The sequence below is a fragment of the Pocillopora damicornis genome, chromosome 4, assembly GCF_964200805.1.
Source record: "Pocillopora damicornis chromosome 4, jaPocDami1.2, whole genome shotgun sequence".
NCBI lineage: Eukaryota > Metazoa > Cnidaria > Anthozoa > Scleractinia > Pocilloporidae > Pocillopora > Pocillopora damicornis.
The window spans coordinates 21,552,842-21,568,612 of NC_142673.1; the positions used below are offsets into that span (position 1 = coordinate 21,552,842).

General features: G+C 39.4%; 1 protein-coding gene and 3 long non-coding RNA genes across 5 annotated transcripts in view; 2 read left to right on the forward strand and 2 right to left on the reverse strand.

Annotated features, from left to right (window-relative positions):
• Window positions 1-6,057: 6,057 nt before the first annotated feature.
• Window positions 6,058-7,429, reverse strand: LOC149047241 (uncharacterized). Of its 2 annotated transcripts, XR_016185480.1 has the most exons (3): window positions 7,198-7,429; window positions 6,631-6,721; window positions 6,058-6,371 (listed from the first exon to the last, which is right to left on the reverse strand). It is a non-coding gene; the product is annotated as an uncharacterized LOC149047241 (long non-coding RNA). The 2 variants fall into 2 exon arrangements; XR_016185479.1 differs by lacking the exon at window positions 6,058-6,371 and having other exon boundaries at window positions 6,574-6,721; window positions 7,198-7,339.
• An 883-nt stretch (window positions 7,430-8,312) lies between these two features.
• On the forward strand, window positions 8,313-9,326 carry LOC149047242 (perlucin-like protein). The gene is made up of 2 exons (XM_089202507.1): window positions 8,313-8,554; window positions 8,779-9,326. The coding sequence occupies exons 1-2, from the start codon at window positions 8,491-8,493 to the stop codon at window positions 9,201-9,203; spliced, it is 489 nt and encodes a 162-aa protein (XP_089058633.1). The 5' UTR covers window positions 8,313-8,490; the 3' UTR covers window positions 9,204-9,326.
• Window positions 9,327-12,980: 3,654 nt separating this feature from the next.
• LOC149047243 (uncharacterized) lies at window positions 12,981-14,653 on the reverse strand. The gene is made up of 2 exons (XR_016185482.1): window positions 14,378-14,653; window positions 12,981-14,092 (listed from the first exon to the last, which is right to left on the reverse strand). It is a non-coding gene; the product is annotated as an uncharacterized LOC149047243 (long non-coding RNA).
• Window positions 14,654-15,200: 547 nt separating this feature from the next.
• Window positions 15,201-15,771, forward strand: part of LOC149047244 (uncharacterized) — a 1,287-nt gene continuing 716 nt past the window's right edge. Inside the window, exon 1 of the long non-coding RNA XR_016185481.1 lies at window positions 15,201-15,344. This is a non-coding gene — a long non-coding RNA (uncharacterized LOC149047244). The remainder of the gene's footprint in view (window positions 15,345-15,771) is intronic.

Genomic DNA, 15,771 nt, shown 5'->3' on the forward strand with positions numbered 1-15,771 from the left:
TTCATCGGCTGGTGAAGAATGCATGTATTCATTGAGCCTCAGACAGTCTTCTTCAAACACAGTCTTCGCAGACTCTGCTGGTAAATGAGCATCTCCTCCTACAAAATATTTCAAGCACAATTAAGGTTTCACTCGGGCTCAAAAAGTGTGAATTTAGTTTTATGCAACACATAAATGAAATAACAGAAGGAGCATCTCTCCCGCAAGGAATCTGAGGCTTAAACATGTAAAAATAAATTCTTCAATTTCATAAAATGAATTTGTGTACTGGTAGACTTAACTCAGTGAAATCATTTACGAAAATACTTATAAAATCTGTAAGTCATGTACCAAAAGTTACGCTAATTTTAGACAGGTAAAGGGGAATCATAGTGAATTGACAACGAGAACCGTACCACAGTTTAGTGATCGAAATAATAGGACATGATAACAGGTACAACAACAAATTATTTTGTCAATCACAAACATAAACAAAGTTGCGTCAAAACGAAATGATAAAAATTAGTTATTTATACATGTAAATAGCCGTTCGTAAATATTTGAAGAACACTCCTTAGTATAAGATAAATAAAGAAAAAATAGGGGCACTTTGTCTTTAGCAAACAAATTTTAACCAAATTATAAAGGTTTTTGTCTTACTCCTCAGATCGCTTTCCAAAGTGACGGAGCTAAGCAATCTTCGACATATGAATTAATCAAGTGAAGCTGAAATTTATATATATGTCTGCTAAATTACTAATAGTCCGTCACTAGCGTCCGTCTAGATTCAGCTTAAACAGGGTATAACCGAATGCAACCCTAAAAATGCCGCAAAAGCAACAAACCGGTTTGGAATTCTACGTAGCAGCCTTCGCTTAATGAAGTAGACTCATAAAATGCGATGGGATAATAAACTAAACAAGGTAAAACTTGACTTGCAGTTACGGTAATGATAAGAAAAAAAAACATGCACACTTTGAAATAAGCTAAGTTTTTCGTTTGTCTCACGATGTAGTCACGTGTGATGTAGATTGCGACGTTTCGACTGCATACTGCTAGTCTTCTTCAGGCGATGAGGTCGACTGGTCATGCGTGATCTTATAAAGCATGATGCTCTGTTGTGATTGGTTGTTTTTCAACAGCTATGATTGGTGCATTTCGATCCTTGCTGTTCACTCATTGATTTGCTCCCTCGGTGGTCCGCTGTCGCACCGCTCTCCTGTTGTTGTGTTTCTTGATCGTGGGCATCCACGCTTCTGGAATTTCTATTCCACTCTCCCTGTTGATGTTGTTAGGGTGAAGTCTTATATGAATAGCCTCTTTAACCCTGCGCGTGAAGTAATAAAGGTCACGATCAATAAACCCTACTTCGTTCCAGAGTGGCTTGTGTCCGGTGTTGTAGGCATGTTCTGAAACGGCGGAGGTCTCGGTACGGGCGGTCGAATGTCTCGATCGTGCTCCTTAATTCTGTCTTGCATAGGTCTTCCAGTCTCTCCGATGTACACCTTAACGCATTCACAGGGAATCCTGTAAACTACACCATCTTGTTTAGCCGGGTCGACAGTATCTTTCGGTCGTACTAACTGAGATCTTAGCGTAGTCTCCGACTTGAAAACAGCGCACGCCTTGTTGTTGTAGGCAGCGGCGAAGCTGTTCGGATAGACCTTTAACATAAGGTAAAACCGCGGTGGCTTTGAACTCGTTGGCAGTTTTAAGAGAACCTGACGGCTGCCTCTCCACCAGCGTATACAGGAAGCCCACGCACACCGATCAATACTTAGCGTACTTAATAATTCTTTCTTGGCGATGCTATGGAGATTTTTCCACTTGTCTTTTGCCTCCGTAACTGTTCGCTTGGCTGTTCCGACCGCATTTACCGCTTGGGTTATTTCTTCCCATACCATTTGTTTCTTTTTGTTGGTCACAGCATTCGTTAATTTGGATTGGATTAAGTCGAGATTTTTTGACATTATCTGTGATGACTTCAATCTCATAAACTGAAAAATTCTGCTTTCTTTTTCTGTCTTACGTTTGGCTTCCACTTCCATGTACACTCTCCCTTTCCGCCATTCATTTCACTTCAATTTTTTTTTCGCGCGTAGCCGCGTAGCTCTTCATAACCGATTTGACTGGTTTAATCTCAGCTTAATCGTGGGATAGTTAATCAAGGGATAAATCTGCTTTCAGGAACGTTATTTTAAACCTAGATTAGCTATCCTTGGGATAAGAAATTTAATCGTCGATTAACCTCTAATCGCGGCATAATTTAATCGGCTTTCGAACAACTGGGACCAGGGCAAGAAAAATATGCCGACGCGCTAAAAACCGACTTCAAAGCGCGAAGGCGAGATCGAGACTACTTACAATCATCGCAAAGGACCCAAAGAAGGCACAATTTTAGTGCCACAGTGACTTATCATGTGCACACTTATTTTCCCTCAAACGAAAAACTCTAGTTTGAGGTTTGTCATCTACCAATGTTTGTATAGTACATTTTTTTATTACAACCGAGGCAAATTCAGAGCTACGTTGTTTACAGCACTCTGTCTTTGTTGCACTTTATTTAATTTTCACTGGTTTCAATTTAACGAAATTAATATCCGTCCGTTGAAACGACCAAACTGTTTTTTCCAGCTATGACTGATCCCCAGATCGTCGGGTTTTATGTCTTGTCCCACTATCAACAAGTTATTATAATTAAAAGGCGGCCCGATCGTTGTTTCCGCATCGTGTTATTAGTTTTAATAAGGGCGCCAGTCACTTCAGCATTATGTTCAATGTCAGTTCATCGTGCACGGGTCAAAAATCAAACAACGTACTGACTGAATCCTTCCTGGAAGTGATAACGAAAGGCCGACTCTTTGAGCCACTTCTTCCCGAGTGACATGCCAATCTTCTCTTCACCTCCACAACTTAGTACTCAAAAATTAAAAACCGAAATTCATCAAGCGGGTTCGATTACAGATCTCTCCATGATTCGATCTCGTAAACCCTGCCCTTTTCCGAGTTCCATTTTCTTTAGTATTTCTCTCACCGGCATAAGAAATTAAATAGTGAAACGAACCTTGACGGGCGTTTTAACCCACTCTATTACGACGTTTTTATGACAAAACTCAGGGTTATTTAACAAACAAGTGGGAGATACGAGAGGTTTAGCGACGGTTTATTAAAAATTCCACTAATCTTGAAAACACTGAACTTAAATGTCAGATACCTATCATCCCTTCGACAAATCTCGTTGTTTCTCTACGCTCCTTTTTAATCGAGAACCATTAGTATTGATCAGTGATTTACTTGATGTGTGACCTATAAGCGGTGAAATTCCTTTAAACACATCGCTGAGTCCTCGAGCTTCTCCTTTTTTAAAAAAACAAAGATATTGCAGAATACAGCGACTAAGTAAAAATAATCATTTAATAAAAACGGCGGGCATCAAATCTTTTCATGTTCTAGGTAGAAATTTGTTGTTTACATTACATAAAATGACTTATAATCCTTCCGCATGTCAAACACATGTTTAACTGATACATATGTAAAAACGGAAAAGCATAACGTCGTTTGTTTGACAACCCAAGAGTTTTGTTTTTTAGACACGCCAGTTCCCATTTGAATAACTGTCTGGTTTCTGGTGTAAAATTGTTGATCTCGACGGAAATCTGGCCTTCATGTCCCATTCTGAAAAGGGGAATGTACGTTTTCATCTACTTGAAAATGAACGAAAACAACCCCTTGAATCATTTACACTGTATAGAGTTTACCTGGTGGTTTCATAAAAAATTTAGCGTTCTTAACCAAAGGAAGAATTTTGTTTTATTTCGCGCTTTAATTTCTTTAATGCTCCAAAATAAAAACATTTATTCGGGTTATGCGACAACGACCGCAGCCTATGATAAAGCGATGTTTGCATATTCGCCCTGAAAACCATATTAAGACGTATTTTCTTGTCATCACACAGTTTTACTTCCTGTGTGCGAACACTCCCTATGTGTAACAAATATCTCACGTTCTTCTTTACTCTCTTTACGAAAGGCAAATATTTTCCTACGGTTATCCCACAGGCGAACTACGTTCTAACTGAAACAGCAGTCGGCAATTAAAAGCCATCTTGGGGAAGATTTCTGTCTCTCAAGATTTCCTTAGAAAAATCAATATGGAAAAAATAAAATTAAACTAAACAAATATTGAGCAGGAACCCAAAACCAAATTTATTGTAAAAAGCTAATAGTCAGCTGTCGCACTCAGACATCTCAAAATATAGCTGACATTCATGAGGACCTTTGAAGTTTATTCATGTTGAGATACGCATTTGATTTCAAATAAAGTAGTGCGTAAACAGACGTAAGATTTTGTGGCGTTAGGAAAATAAGGGATTTGTTCTGAAATTATCTCATTTGAGTTTCCAGCTCCAAGGGCCAGGAAACAACACTAACTGAATTTAGCCTTTATCCTTGAGTGCCGGAGTCAGGGGCTCTTTGTTCATTTCAACTCGTAGGTATGGCAAAAATTAAACAATAATTAAACTTAGTCATGTTTCAAGTCAAAGATACGTGGCAACATTTCAAGACTTTTCGTCAACAGAAGCGAAATAAGTGCACTCAACATAATCTTCGGTGATGCTGTAGTATAGCTGATATGGTTGGTTCCGACGCTTTGTATCGCATGGAATCCCACTATTTTTTTTCTCCAATCTCCGGTTTCTTTTTTTGGAAAGAAAATAAAGCAAAGTTTCGACGGAACAACAAGTAGAACTTTATGGAAATCATCTTAGGTAAAGCTGTCGAAATTGAATTATTTTCGACCAAACTGATGAATTATTTTTATCAGTGCGACTGAAAATGTGGAAGACTTCGTGGAGGGTCGCTTTGTCCTCACTCAGGTGCATTTTACTCTGCGGCATATGAGGCATGCAGTTTGACAAGAGGCTACAAAGGGATTCGCCTATTAGCCAGAGAATATAAACTCTGCCTATCAATTGATATTTTCCGCTTCATGATCTCCGAGAGAACCTTGTAATTAACCAGTATCTAATAAACAGAAGAAGACAAGAGCCTCATAACACATTTGATCAGTAACAAGTGCAGACGGCCGTAAATCGCCTCATTTAATTTTTTTTTTAATTCTTCAAGAACAAAAATATCTACGCCAAGAAAAAACTGCGGTATTTTTCAACCAAGTAGACGCTCATAATGTTTGTTTTTCAGAATAATCAAAGCATAAATTCCTCTGAAGTGCTGTTCACTGTTCAAGATATGATAAAAGCGTCCTTTCCTATGTTTCGATAAGTCGTCGCAGCAATAAACTTAGTGCATTCTGGAACTATAGGATTGCAATTTTACACACTTTTATAACGTTCAAAATCTTAAATCAAGAAATTGGCGAGCCGTACTTAAAGAGCATGTAAACCCAAAAAACGTTCATTTTCTTTTCACATAGATGTTTAGTAAATATATCAAGTACACCAAAGGTACCATTCGTTTATTCTCAAAAGTCCATTTTCACTTTGTAAAAAGCTCTTCCAAATTCGAAACATTCGCCATCTTGAATGGCGCCATCTTTCCTGTGACGTCACGGGTGGACCCTTAAAGTCTCGTTTTTTAATCGCGTGAGGCACGAAGGAGTCTTTTCTACAGCCGTTGTTTGCTGGTCTCGTCATGATTTTTTTACTTACAGTTTGCTTCAATATAATCAATTTTTCGTAATGGTGAAGCGTTGTGCCGTCCAGTTTTGTACTGATTCAAACAAAACTGGGCATACAATGCAAATATTTCCAAATGACGCAAATTTGGAAATGACGCAAAATGAAGCGAAATTTGTGAAATTGTGAAAAGTGAAAATAGCCGATTTCGTCGAGCCGTTCGAACGTTCTGTTGTTTGTAGCAGTCATTTTTCTTCCTGGTGCTGTACCGACGATTCAGGCCTCACCAGAAGCAAATTATTCGGAAGACGAAAAACAACCCATACAGTCGGCAGACGACGAGGATTCGGAAGTGGCTGACCAAACTTAGAAAGAAGTTGAGCTCTTCAAAAGTTAGAGGTCAACAGAGAAAGTACAAAATCGATTTACATGAGAACGTTTCGTTAATTAAACAACAATAGCTTTATTGGTTCTCTAAAAACATCTTTTTTCTCATCTAATGAAAGATTATGGGGAAGCCAGTTGTTTGGGAGCCAGCGCTGAGCCCGTAAAAGACACTGACATGTCTGAACCTTTGCCTGAATTCGAAACACGTATCAAAGAAAGAGAATTCAATTCGTTGATATCAGTGTGTAATAACGTGATCTGGAATTTTGTCGGTTCTATACAAAGAATTCTATACAGGATCCCATAATCAACCCTAATGTTCTATAAGAAAATCCATGCCAGTCCCACTTAGTGCTTCCTTTGAGAAACCCTGCAGAGAAACAGCAGAAGAATTTGTGTCGCGGTTTTCACAGCAGTGAAAATACATTCAAAGGTCAGTAGGATAATATTCATCATTTTGAGTACAACTTAAAAGATCCTGATTTCAGCTTGCAAAACTATCTTTTCAATATTTCAAATCGAAGCAAACACAAACAGGGTTGGATAATTATGAAGGCCACACAAGGAAATGTACATGATACAACTTGTTTATCAATGGAAATGCTTCTGAGATGAAGGATATTGTTTACCGCACAAGATAGCACAGCGACCCTAAAGTGTTTGCCGAGATATCCCCAACACCAACGAACAAGCTATCTGTAGGCAATTTAGCGAAATTTCCTGCCAGGAAAGAAGCGAAAAACAACTAGCTCAACAACTTTAGTATTATTAAATCAATGGCAGAAACAACTCAAGTAAATCGATCTCAAAATGTAACAAAACAGATGAAACAGAAAATATTTAGCTCAGTCGTTTCGGGTGTGATTATCTGTGCTTTGCTTCTGCCTGTAAGCGTACTTGGCCGTCTCCAGCACCCAGAAATCGAGGCAAATTGACTGAAAACCTGGATGCTCAGTGATACAACTTATCTGGGTTTCAGGCCATTTTGCCACAATTGCCCGATTTCCGTACAACAAACACTTTCATGAGTTGTCGGCATTGGTTGACAAGTTCCACACTCGCACCTTTGATAATTTTATATAAAACACTCTCAGAAGCTCAAGTTTAAAAAATTTTGTTGCATTCCTTTAGATTGTACCCTCGCTTTATTGCATTTTCATGTTAAATACAAATAAATCACAAAGTAAATTAAACACCAGTCTGAGTTTCCGAGACGGTCGCATCGCTGTCGACATGTTCTGTACTGTCTTCGTGCGGATCGCTTCGGTGAACCCTACGCGGCTCATATTGTTAAGGACGTGGCCCAGACTCTCCTGAAGATTCTGGATTATCCCCAGCGCTGTCATGTACTAAGCTTAAGGCATTCGAGTCGCTATCTTCTGAAAAAACATCTTCCGAACTACCGCTACTTACACGAACTCCCACACCAGTTCTACTGGGGAATATGTGTTGCGCAATATTTTGGTTCCACCGCTTACGTCACGACTTCTCGCTATTGTTTTTACCGGAAATGGAATTTCAGTTGAAAATGCCGATTTTCTCCTAAAATAAGTCGAATTGGACAAAACTGATTTCAAATTCGTTTTCTACGCCACTTTTTACATAGTATAAGAAAAACATATATTTTTGGGTTTACATGCCCTTTAAACTTTTCATCCAATCTCTTCATCTTTTGCGGTCAGTCGAAGGCTTCCCACGGTACATGATACATTAGTCTCTGCTTTCAAAATAATTTTGTGGTCTAGAATAGTCTTTTGGTCGAGGATCTCAGTCAAAAGGTAACTAGGATTGCTTGTGAGCGACGAAAGTTTGTGTATGATCGCTGTCAATTGATTTGACATTTTGAAATGTAAAAGCCGATATTTAGTAAAGGCGAACGCGAAGCAGATTATCACAACCAGTGATCACAACGATACTGCCACTGCGACACATATTTTCATGTCATTCGTGGCACTTTAAAATGATGGGAGAGAAGCGACTTATATAATAACAAACTGTAAGGCTGAAGTTACCAGGGCTCGTCATATTTTCTAATTTGAAATCAAAAATCGACGTCGAACGCATCAGTAATTGATCAGTGATCGGTAACTCGGATTTGAAAAACAGCCGGCAGAATCAAGGACTAAAGAGAAGAAAGCAGTTGACATTCAACTTGACGGTTATTATCTTTTTTTTTTCCTTTTTTTTTGATTCAGCCTCCCATAAAAAAGTATTTCGCCTGCTAGTACGTCTATACGTGAGTTGCCGGAACGGTCAAAATTTTGGAAAATTTTCGAGCAGATTTTTTATGTTTACTCGACAAATATAAGTTACATCTTCCGCCTCCATGATCTCGTCCAGACTTGTTCATTTGATTGCATATAAGTCCGTAAACACCGTACCCTAGCTCATACTGATCGTTCCATCGATTAGGTGAAGACACTGAGAGTGAAAAAACCTTCAACCTGCTTCAAAACCTTCCACCTCCTTATCAACTGACGAGAACCAGAATGAGGACTTACGCGATTCTTCCACTTTGTATCGTGCTTTTGTCTGCGGCTGGATGTGTTTCAGGTACACAGAGCAGTTAACCCAACATTTAGGAAGAGAAAAAATTCTCCGATTTCTAAAAATTTCAGATTCATCAAAATTTATCCACCAAAATTTATCCACATTGTTGGTCTTATTAGCCTGCAGTTACATATATCATCATGAAAATGTGTCTAGCTGAAGTATCATCGCACCAAAAACGTATATGCTGTTTTAATTAAACTAAAATAATTGAATTTATCTTCTAGCGTATTGCCCTTGGGGATGGAGGCAGCTCGACAGCTTTTGCTATTATGCAAGCAGCACATCCATGACTTGGCACCATGCCCAACAATTCTGTCGAAGACTGGGAGGAGACCTGGTAAAGATTACCAATGCGCGGGAAAACGAGTTTGTCCTAGCCCTCGCGAGGAAGTTTGCACCAACAAGGCAACAAGTGTGGATCGGCCTGATGTGGACCGCTAACGACTTTTACTGGAGTGATTACTCTGTTCCAGTCTACAAAGCCTGGGCTCCAAATGAACCGAATGGAAAATCCCGGGAACCATGCAGCAACATGTGGACTGGGCATACTTCCTCTATGCCAATCAGGGCAAACGGTTACTGGAATGACCTCCCTTGTACGGCACCATCTAACTTGCTCTGTGGCCTGGTGTGTAAAAGGCTCGCTTAAGCTGCTAAAGTAGAAATGCCAAGACACAAAGCCTAAAAAAGCAATTTTGCTAGGGGGACATTTTGATTTCGGGTAAAGGCGTACAGGAATGCTTGTTTTACAATAAAGCATAAACATGAGAGATTGAGCGTTTCTTGTTGTTTTGTCTGACCGTGTCTGAAGCCCCTCTACAAAAGTCCCGCCATCCTTGGTACGTCCCTTCATAGAGGCCTTATGATACAAACGCCGCTGTAACTTGAGCCTACGAGCAGCAACCTTATTGTCAGCGCAGCGGGCCGAGCGTTACTTCGCCCGCGGAAAGTTTTGAGACGAGTTCAGAGAGAGGTTTTTCGGGGGGTATGGTACAAATAATCATCAGTGCGAGACCCCTCGCCGGCTAGCGTTGCTCAAGACTTCAAACTTATTCGCAGCCGAAGAAACACTCGTTCTGAGACGCTATTAATTAGAGCCTGCTGTCAAGTTACTATAACTTCTTAGGATCACAATGGTGTTTTATAGCTGGCAGCGCCTGTTGGCAATATGAAGCGAATCATGGTTCTGATTGGCTACCTAAGTGGGCAAGATAGGGCCCTTCTTGTTCATTCGGGATTGCCCGCTTTGATCCCGCGCAAGTGAAACAATTGTGTGGAGCTGACATACAAAGTTCATAATTTATGTAAAATATCGGCGATAGAAGAAAACTTATCAAATCACTTTATTTTCAATTTTTCGAATGAAATACAAGTATACATGCTCACAGCGGGTTTTCTTTCTCAGCGATCAAAAATAAACAAGTAATTCTTTATTTTTATCATTTATTTTATTATTTTAGCGAAATATTTTTGCCATGCAATAAATCATTTATTGACCAAGTTCGTTGGATCAAGATGGCCGGATGTTAGCCTTTTTCTTTGTAAATAATTTTGTAATAAAATACAAATGAATTGTATGGTGTAAAGGGATACTTAGTTTACATTAAAGCATTTGCATGAATGTTGAAGCTTGTTTTAATGTTCTGTAGGACGCTGTCACCTCTAATTTACACAAACAGGTCATCAATAGTCATCGCTTGAGAATCAGTCAGTTTACTTTTGGCATTTGGAACATTCCGTTATCAGACTACAAAATACGACATTTCTTGAAATGACAATATAGATTTTTCACACATTTTTTTTTTAAATGTTTCAAACATGGCGTAGAGTTTCTGAGAGGGAACATTTTACTTCCTCAGGTTGATTTGAAAATGAAAACAGAAGCCATCTTTAGCCGTTTTTCATTTTACGAATGCAAACTGGTGTTTGTTTTTCAATATACCAGTCATTTTTAAGTCAAAAGTAGAGAAAATCGATAGAAAAATTTGTCAGAGTTAGCGCAGTATAAGAACTCAGAGTTATTCGTGGTCTCAGTGTGCATTACATGCATTTGGTTTGACGGAAGACTCATCACTTCTAGAAATTTTGATGTCTTCCTGCACAGCACGACTATCTGTTTGAATCTACAGCGTTCATTTCTTCAGGACGGGGACGATTTGCATCCTCTTCTTTTAAACCAAGGACCACCTCGCTAAGCTGCATATAATCCATCTTTAAATGATATAACTAAGCTGACACTCAGCTCCACAAGGATGCCTTGACCCTGAAAAAACAAGCAATAACTTTGCATTTGGTATACATCTGACATCATCTTTTGAGCTCATTCCCTAGTTGCTCCATAGGCTGCTGAAAAGCAAGTAGGGAGAAGAATCATGGAAGGCGGCTGAGCGTGAGGTTGGGAAGAACCTCTGTGTCTCATGCATGCTTCAGCCAACATGGTCTTACATTGTAGATGCCCAAGATGCAAGCTGTCAGTTGTATTCTGTTATTGAACCCTTGATAATAATAATTTAAAGCCCATCTACGTTGAGAATAACCTCAATCTAAAATAATTTGAGGAAAGAAAAAAAAATGTGCTGATAGGCTAGTTTCGAATTGTTTGTGCGAGAAAGTCCGGGAACTAGTTTTCAGCATCAAGTCGATACTGAGGGGAATAGGAGTCGTCTCAACATGGCGGCGAATGATGCCTTCACAAATGTGAAAGTTCCAGAGCTACGGAAATTTTTAAAGGAAAGGGGTATTCAAATTTCTATGAACGGTAGGAGTAGGAAAAGGGCAGAACTACTAGAGCTTTGCAAGAACGAAATTCTCATGACTTCACCGGCATTCCAGACTTCAGGTTTCCCGATATTTACCACTATCTGGTTGGAAAAGATGGCTACGTTGAAGACTGTTAATGGTCGTATAAAAGTCTTGAGGGTTTTCGCTTATTTACTGAGGGGAATGTGAATGATCTGAAGTACCACGATTTATTTGATGATGGCATCAGACAGGTAAAAGTTGGAAATCCTGTGAACAATTTCACAGATTTGTCATTTATCAGTACATCATCCATGAAAAGTTTCCGTTTCAATTCTGGCTTGTTACTGAGTTCGTTTCGAATTGTTTTGTTATCAGTTCTTACCATCGATAAATTTTTTATCATATTTACCATTCGTTGGAGGTCAATGTCTGTTTGGAAAGAAACAACCACATAGTCCTTTTCTTTGAGAGCTTCTGCTCTATGAACTTTGTTTTCCTTAAGGACGTAGTCGTGGTCTTCCAGAGCAATATCAGTAGAAACACGGAAAATTTTGGCTTTGATGTCTTCGCTAGTGTTTCGTTTTCTCCGCTCATTCGACCTCTTTTCGCGTTGACTTGGACTTCTGATTAAATATGGTTCGAACCCTGCCGTGTGCTAACCCTTTAATTCCAGAAAGTGTCTTCACGATTTGTTTAGTCTCAAAGTGTTCGGAGCATATATGCAAGTTCTTGATGGACGATAATTAGTTACCCGGCTATCTCGCACAAACAAAATCCTAGCCTATTCATCGTCTCAAGAAAAGTGGCTCAACATTGATAACAATAGGCTTTGTTACACAAGCGAAAGATGACCTTATATGGCCATTTTTGAACAATGGCGCAAACAGCTTCAGAACACGTGAGGGATTTGTCGAAGTTTTCATTAGCATACGAGCGGGAAATTTTAACGCTCGGAAAGACCGAAGGAAAAACAAATTCTCCCTGGGGAGGGTGATACTGGTAGGATTCGTTCGGTGCAAATAACCATGGTGCGGGGGACGGGTAGGGGCGACGGTTGCATAGAGGTGAACAATATTAAAGCTTAGAAGGCGGTAGCTTAAAACTATGATATCGCCACTGTTTGCTTTTGTCTTGCTTTAAACTGGCCAAAGATATATTTAAATATTTATCCAGAGACGCACTACGCTAGGTACTGACGACGAGAGCATACATTTAGCCAAGGGAGCGAGGCGTTCGCCATGCAGTCATAAACTACGAACAGTCCCTCTCTACTCTGTACGATCATGATTTTCCAAGCGGACAGCGAAAAGAACATTTGAGAGGAGAAAATAGCAGCGAGAAAGTTGGAGGGGGAAACTTTCACTTTCTCGCTCGACGGACTATCGAATCACGAATTCGCCGTTCACAGATTTGTCTTTCATTGTATAAGAGCAGTTCAAATCTCGCGCGCGCTATGCAAGTCAGACTTAATTCTTTGTGTGCATAATAAGTAATAGTAATAGGACTGAGTGGAGTCCAATTCGGTCTGTAATCATACGAGTGATGACGAAATCGGACGACCGCGCAGCAGAAGTCCGATTTGTTTATTACGAATATGATAACACACTGTCCGATAAAAGATTTCGCGATTTGGCAAAAAATGTACGCAGAAAGAGGTTAAAAACACATCAATAACGTCAGCGGCGGTATTGTATCACCTAAGTTTATTCATGTTTATTGGCGCGTATCTACTTACTGTCTACCATTTACCCTCGTAAATGCGTGAGTTCAGTGCAAAACTGTGAAAACATTTGTAGACACCTTTTAATTTACGCTGATGCGTGCATGTTAATGCGTAAATCTGTTACGGACGGATTTGTTTGTGAGCGAGACCTAAGAGGGGGCGGCTGTAGACAGGCTACTTTGTTGCGTACCGCGCGCTTGATTGAAGACAGATAGAATCAATGCACGCGCGCTTTGAAAACTAAAAGAGCTATATTAAGCAGAATTTCACAACGAGTATTAGAATTCGGTTAAATTCTATGACAGTTTTCGCTTCGCGCTCGATTAAAACAAACAAGAAGTGCCATAATACACGCGTCTACAAAAACTACAAAACATGTTTTAAACAGTATATTTCAACGAAGATTGTTTACCTGTTATCCATTCAAAGAAGAAAAGTGTCACCTCCTTTACAAAATGCCTTTATAAAAAACATTGGTTCCAACCATCAAACTCACGTTTATACCACATTTATGTCTCATCGCCGTCGTTAAGACTAGTTCTGTAGCAATTTGGAAACTGACCAAGACATTTGGCTGACCATTATGTGGAAGGTTAATGACATAACTCAAAATATCAAACTTTATGACAGCTAATACTAACATTATCCTAATATTAGAAGTGTTTGGGAACTACTAAAATTTGAAATGTTCTGACGTATTTGGGAATTGCTGTTAGATTATCTTGAAATCCTTGTGTGAGTCTCATTAGCCTTGGTTTATCATGTGCTGCAAGACCACACGTTTATTTTTACCTTTTGAGTAGTGTGTCCTTGACCGTCGTAATAGGGCTTAATTCTAGTACCATAATCGTCATCACTAGACGTGTTTGGGTTTTTCCTTGTCCTTGCTTAGAGTCCTCATCAGGAAGTTTTGTTTAGGGTTTTGTTCTCGAAGATTGGTTGTTTTTCAAGTACTTTGTTGTTCATTTCGAATGTCTTGCGAAATTGTTTGGGTTGGCGTTCTAAATATATGTTCCCTCTCCCGTGAGCTCAATCATGCCTACCGACAGGATGTTTATGAGCGTTACTTAGAGCTGAAAGAGAGAGAAAGACAGTTAGACAGAGACTCAGAGTGGTGCTTGAACTACTCTATTCTAACAAGACCCAAGAAACGGTCCAGAGAGAAAGCAAGGTTCCTATATGCAGTTATCAACAAAATCTTTAGTTTTTCATATTATAACTAAGAGCGCGGCATAAACATGCTAATGTACTGAGAGTAGAACAAACGTTCTCTTATCGCTTTTAATGCTATCTTCATTAACTATATACTTAGCTGTCGCATCTTCGACCAAAGCGATTTACGATGGTATTCGTCTTACACTTTAATGTAGTAATTTCTACAAATCGAAGATTCCATCAATCTTGTTTCCATCAATCTTGTCTTGCAGTTTGAGGCAGACGTTTCCCTAATAACAAAAGGTATTGCCGTATCGACGTTTTTCTTACAGTCATTCAAGAAAAGCGCTTGAGCACGGTTTCTTCTTTTATATTGGAAACAATTCTAAATTTTTCTTTTTTAAGATTTAACTCTTCGGTTTTGGATCTCGGGTTATCATTTTATCGGCCACCCTGGGGGAAAATATATTGTTTATGGTAATCAACTTCGTTAGAATTCCGTTATGAAATTCAGACGACGCCGGTTTTGGATGCGTCATCTTAATAAGTCAAGATAATATTTTTATGTTCCCTTGAAAAAGTCGTGCGTTTTCTCTCCCTGTTCTTATGACCTCAAGCATCGCACGAGTCCTTCGAAATTCTTTCCCTGCTCCATTGCAGCTGAATATCATAGTAGAACTGGGGTAAAATGGAGTTCCGCAAATTGGATTCCTCAACGTACGTTAGTTCTCGAAGAACATAAGAAATGCGGTATTTCGAAGTTGTAAAAAGGCCGAGAATCAAGGAATTCTGAAAAACGGCGCCGAGCGCTTTAATGAATACCTTTTCTCATTTCATTCAACCTCACTTAAAAAACATCTAACCTGATAGATCTTGGCACGAGTTGTCGAAAGTTCAAGTTTTGTAAAATTTCAGATAAAGCTTCATTGTTTACTAGACAAACTGATTAAATATTCCTCCTCTTTGTTCTCGTTTTAACTTGTTCATTTGAGTGTGTATGATACCGTGAACTCCGTTTCCTATCTCATACCAGTTGTGTTATCGAGAGTGAAATCCTCTTCTGGAAGAATTCGCTTTTTCACAGCAAGCGACACTTGACAGGAACCGAGATGAAAATTCACTAGATTCTTCCGCTTTGTATCGTACTGTTTGCTTCAGGATGTGTATCAGGTATACAGATAAATAAGCACAAACTTTACCCAATATTCATTGTTTTTTCGGCCGACCGAAAAATGGTTGTGACTCATCTGAGAAAATTCTCTGATTTCATAAGCTCGATAATGCTCGTAGCTATGAAACGTAATCAGATGGAAACGTCTTTTGTAGTCCTTTGGAGTTTTCTGCCTGGATGCATCCTAAGAAGGTTACCAAAAATTTCAGTTGCATACGTCTCCGTCAGGGAGGGTCCAGCTGGACTATTATCAACATCGGAGGCGCACTTTTCGTCAAAATTCCTCATAAATCAGTGAATTTCCTCCCCGGTGTATTGCCCTTTGGGGTAGAGGCAGTTCGATGGCTTTTGCTATTTTGCAAGAAGCACGACCATGACTTGGCACCAGGCCCAAAATTATTGTAAACGTAGGGGAGGAGACTTGGT

What these genes read in the sequence shown, in the direction of transcription:
- LOC149047242 (XM_089202507.1), top strand. Translation starts at nt 8,491, where the DNA reads ATGAGGACTTACGCGATTCTTCCACTTTGTATCGTGCTTTTGTCTGCG. An exon ending in TGCGGCTGGATGTGTTTCAG is followed by an intron (nt 8,555 to 8,778) that starts GTACACAGAGCA and finishes TTTATCTTCTAG; the next exon opens with CGTATTGCCCTTGGGGATGG.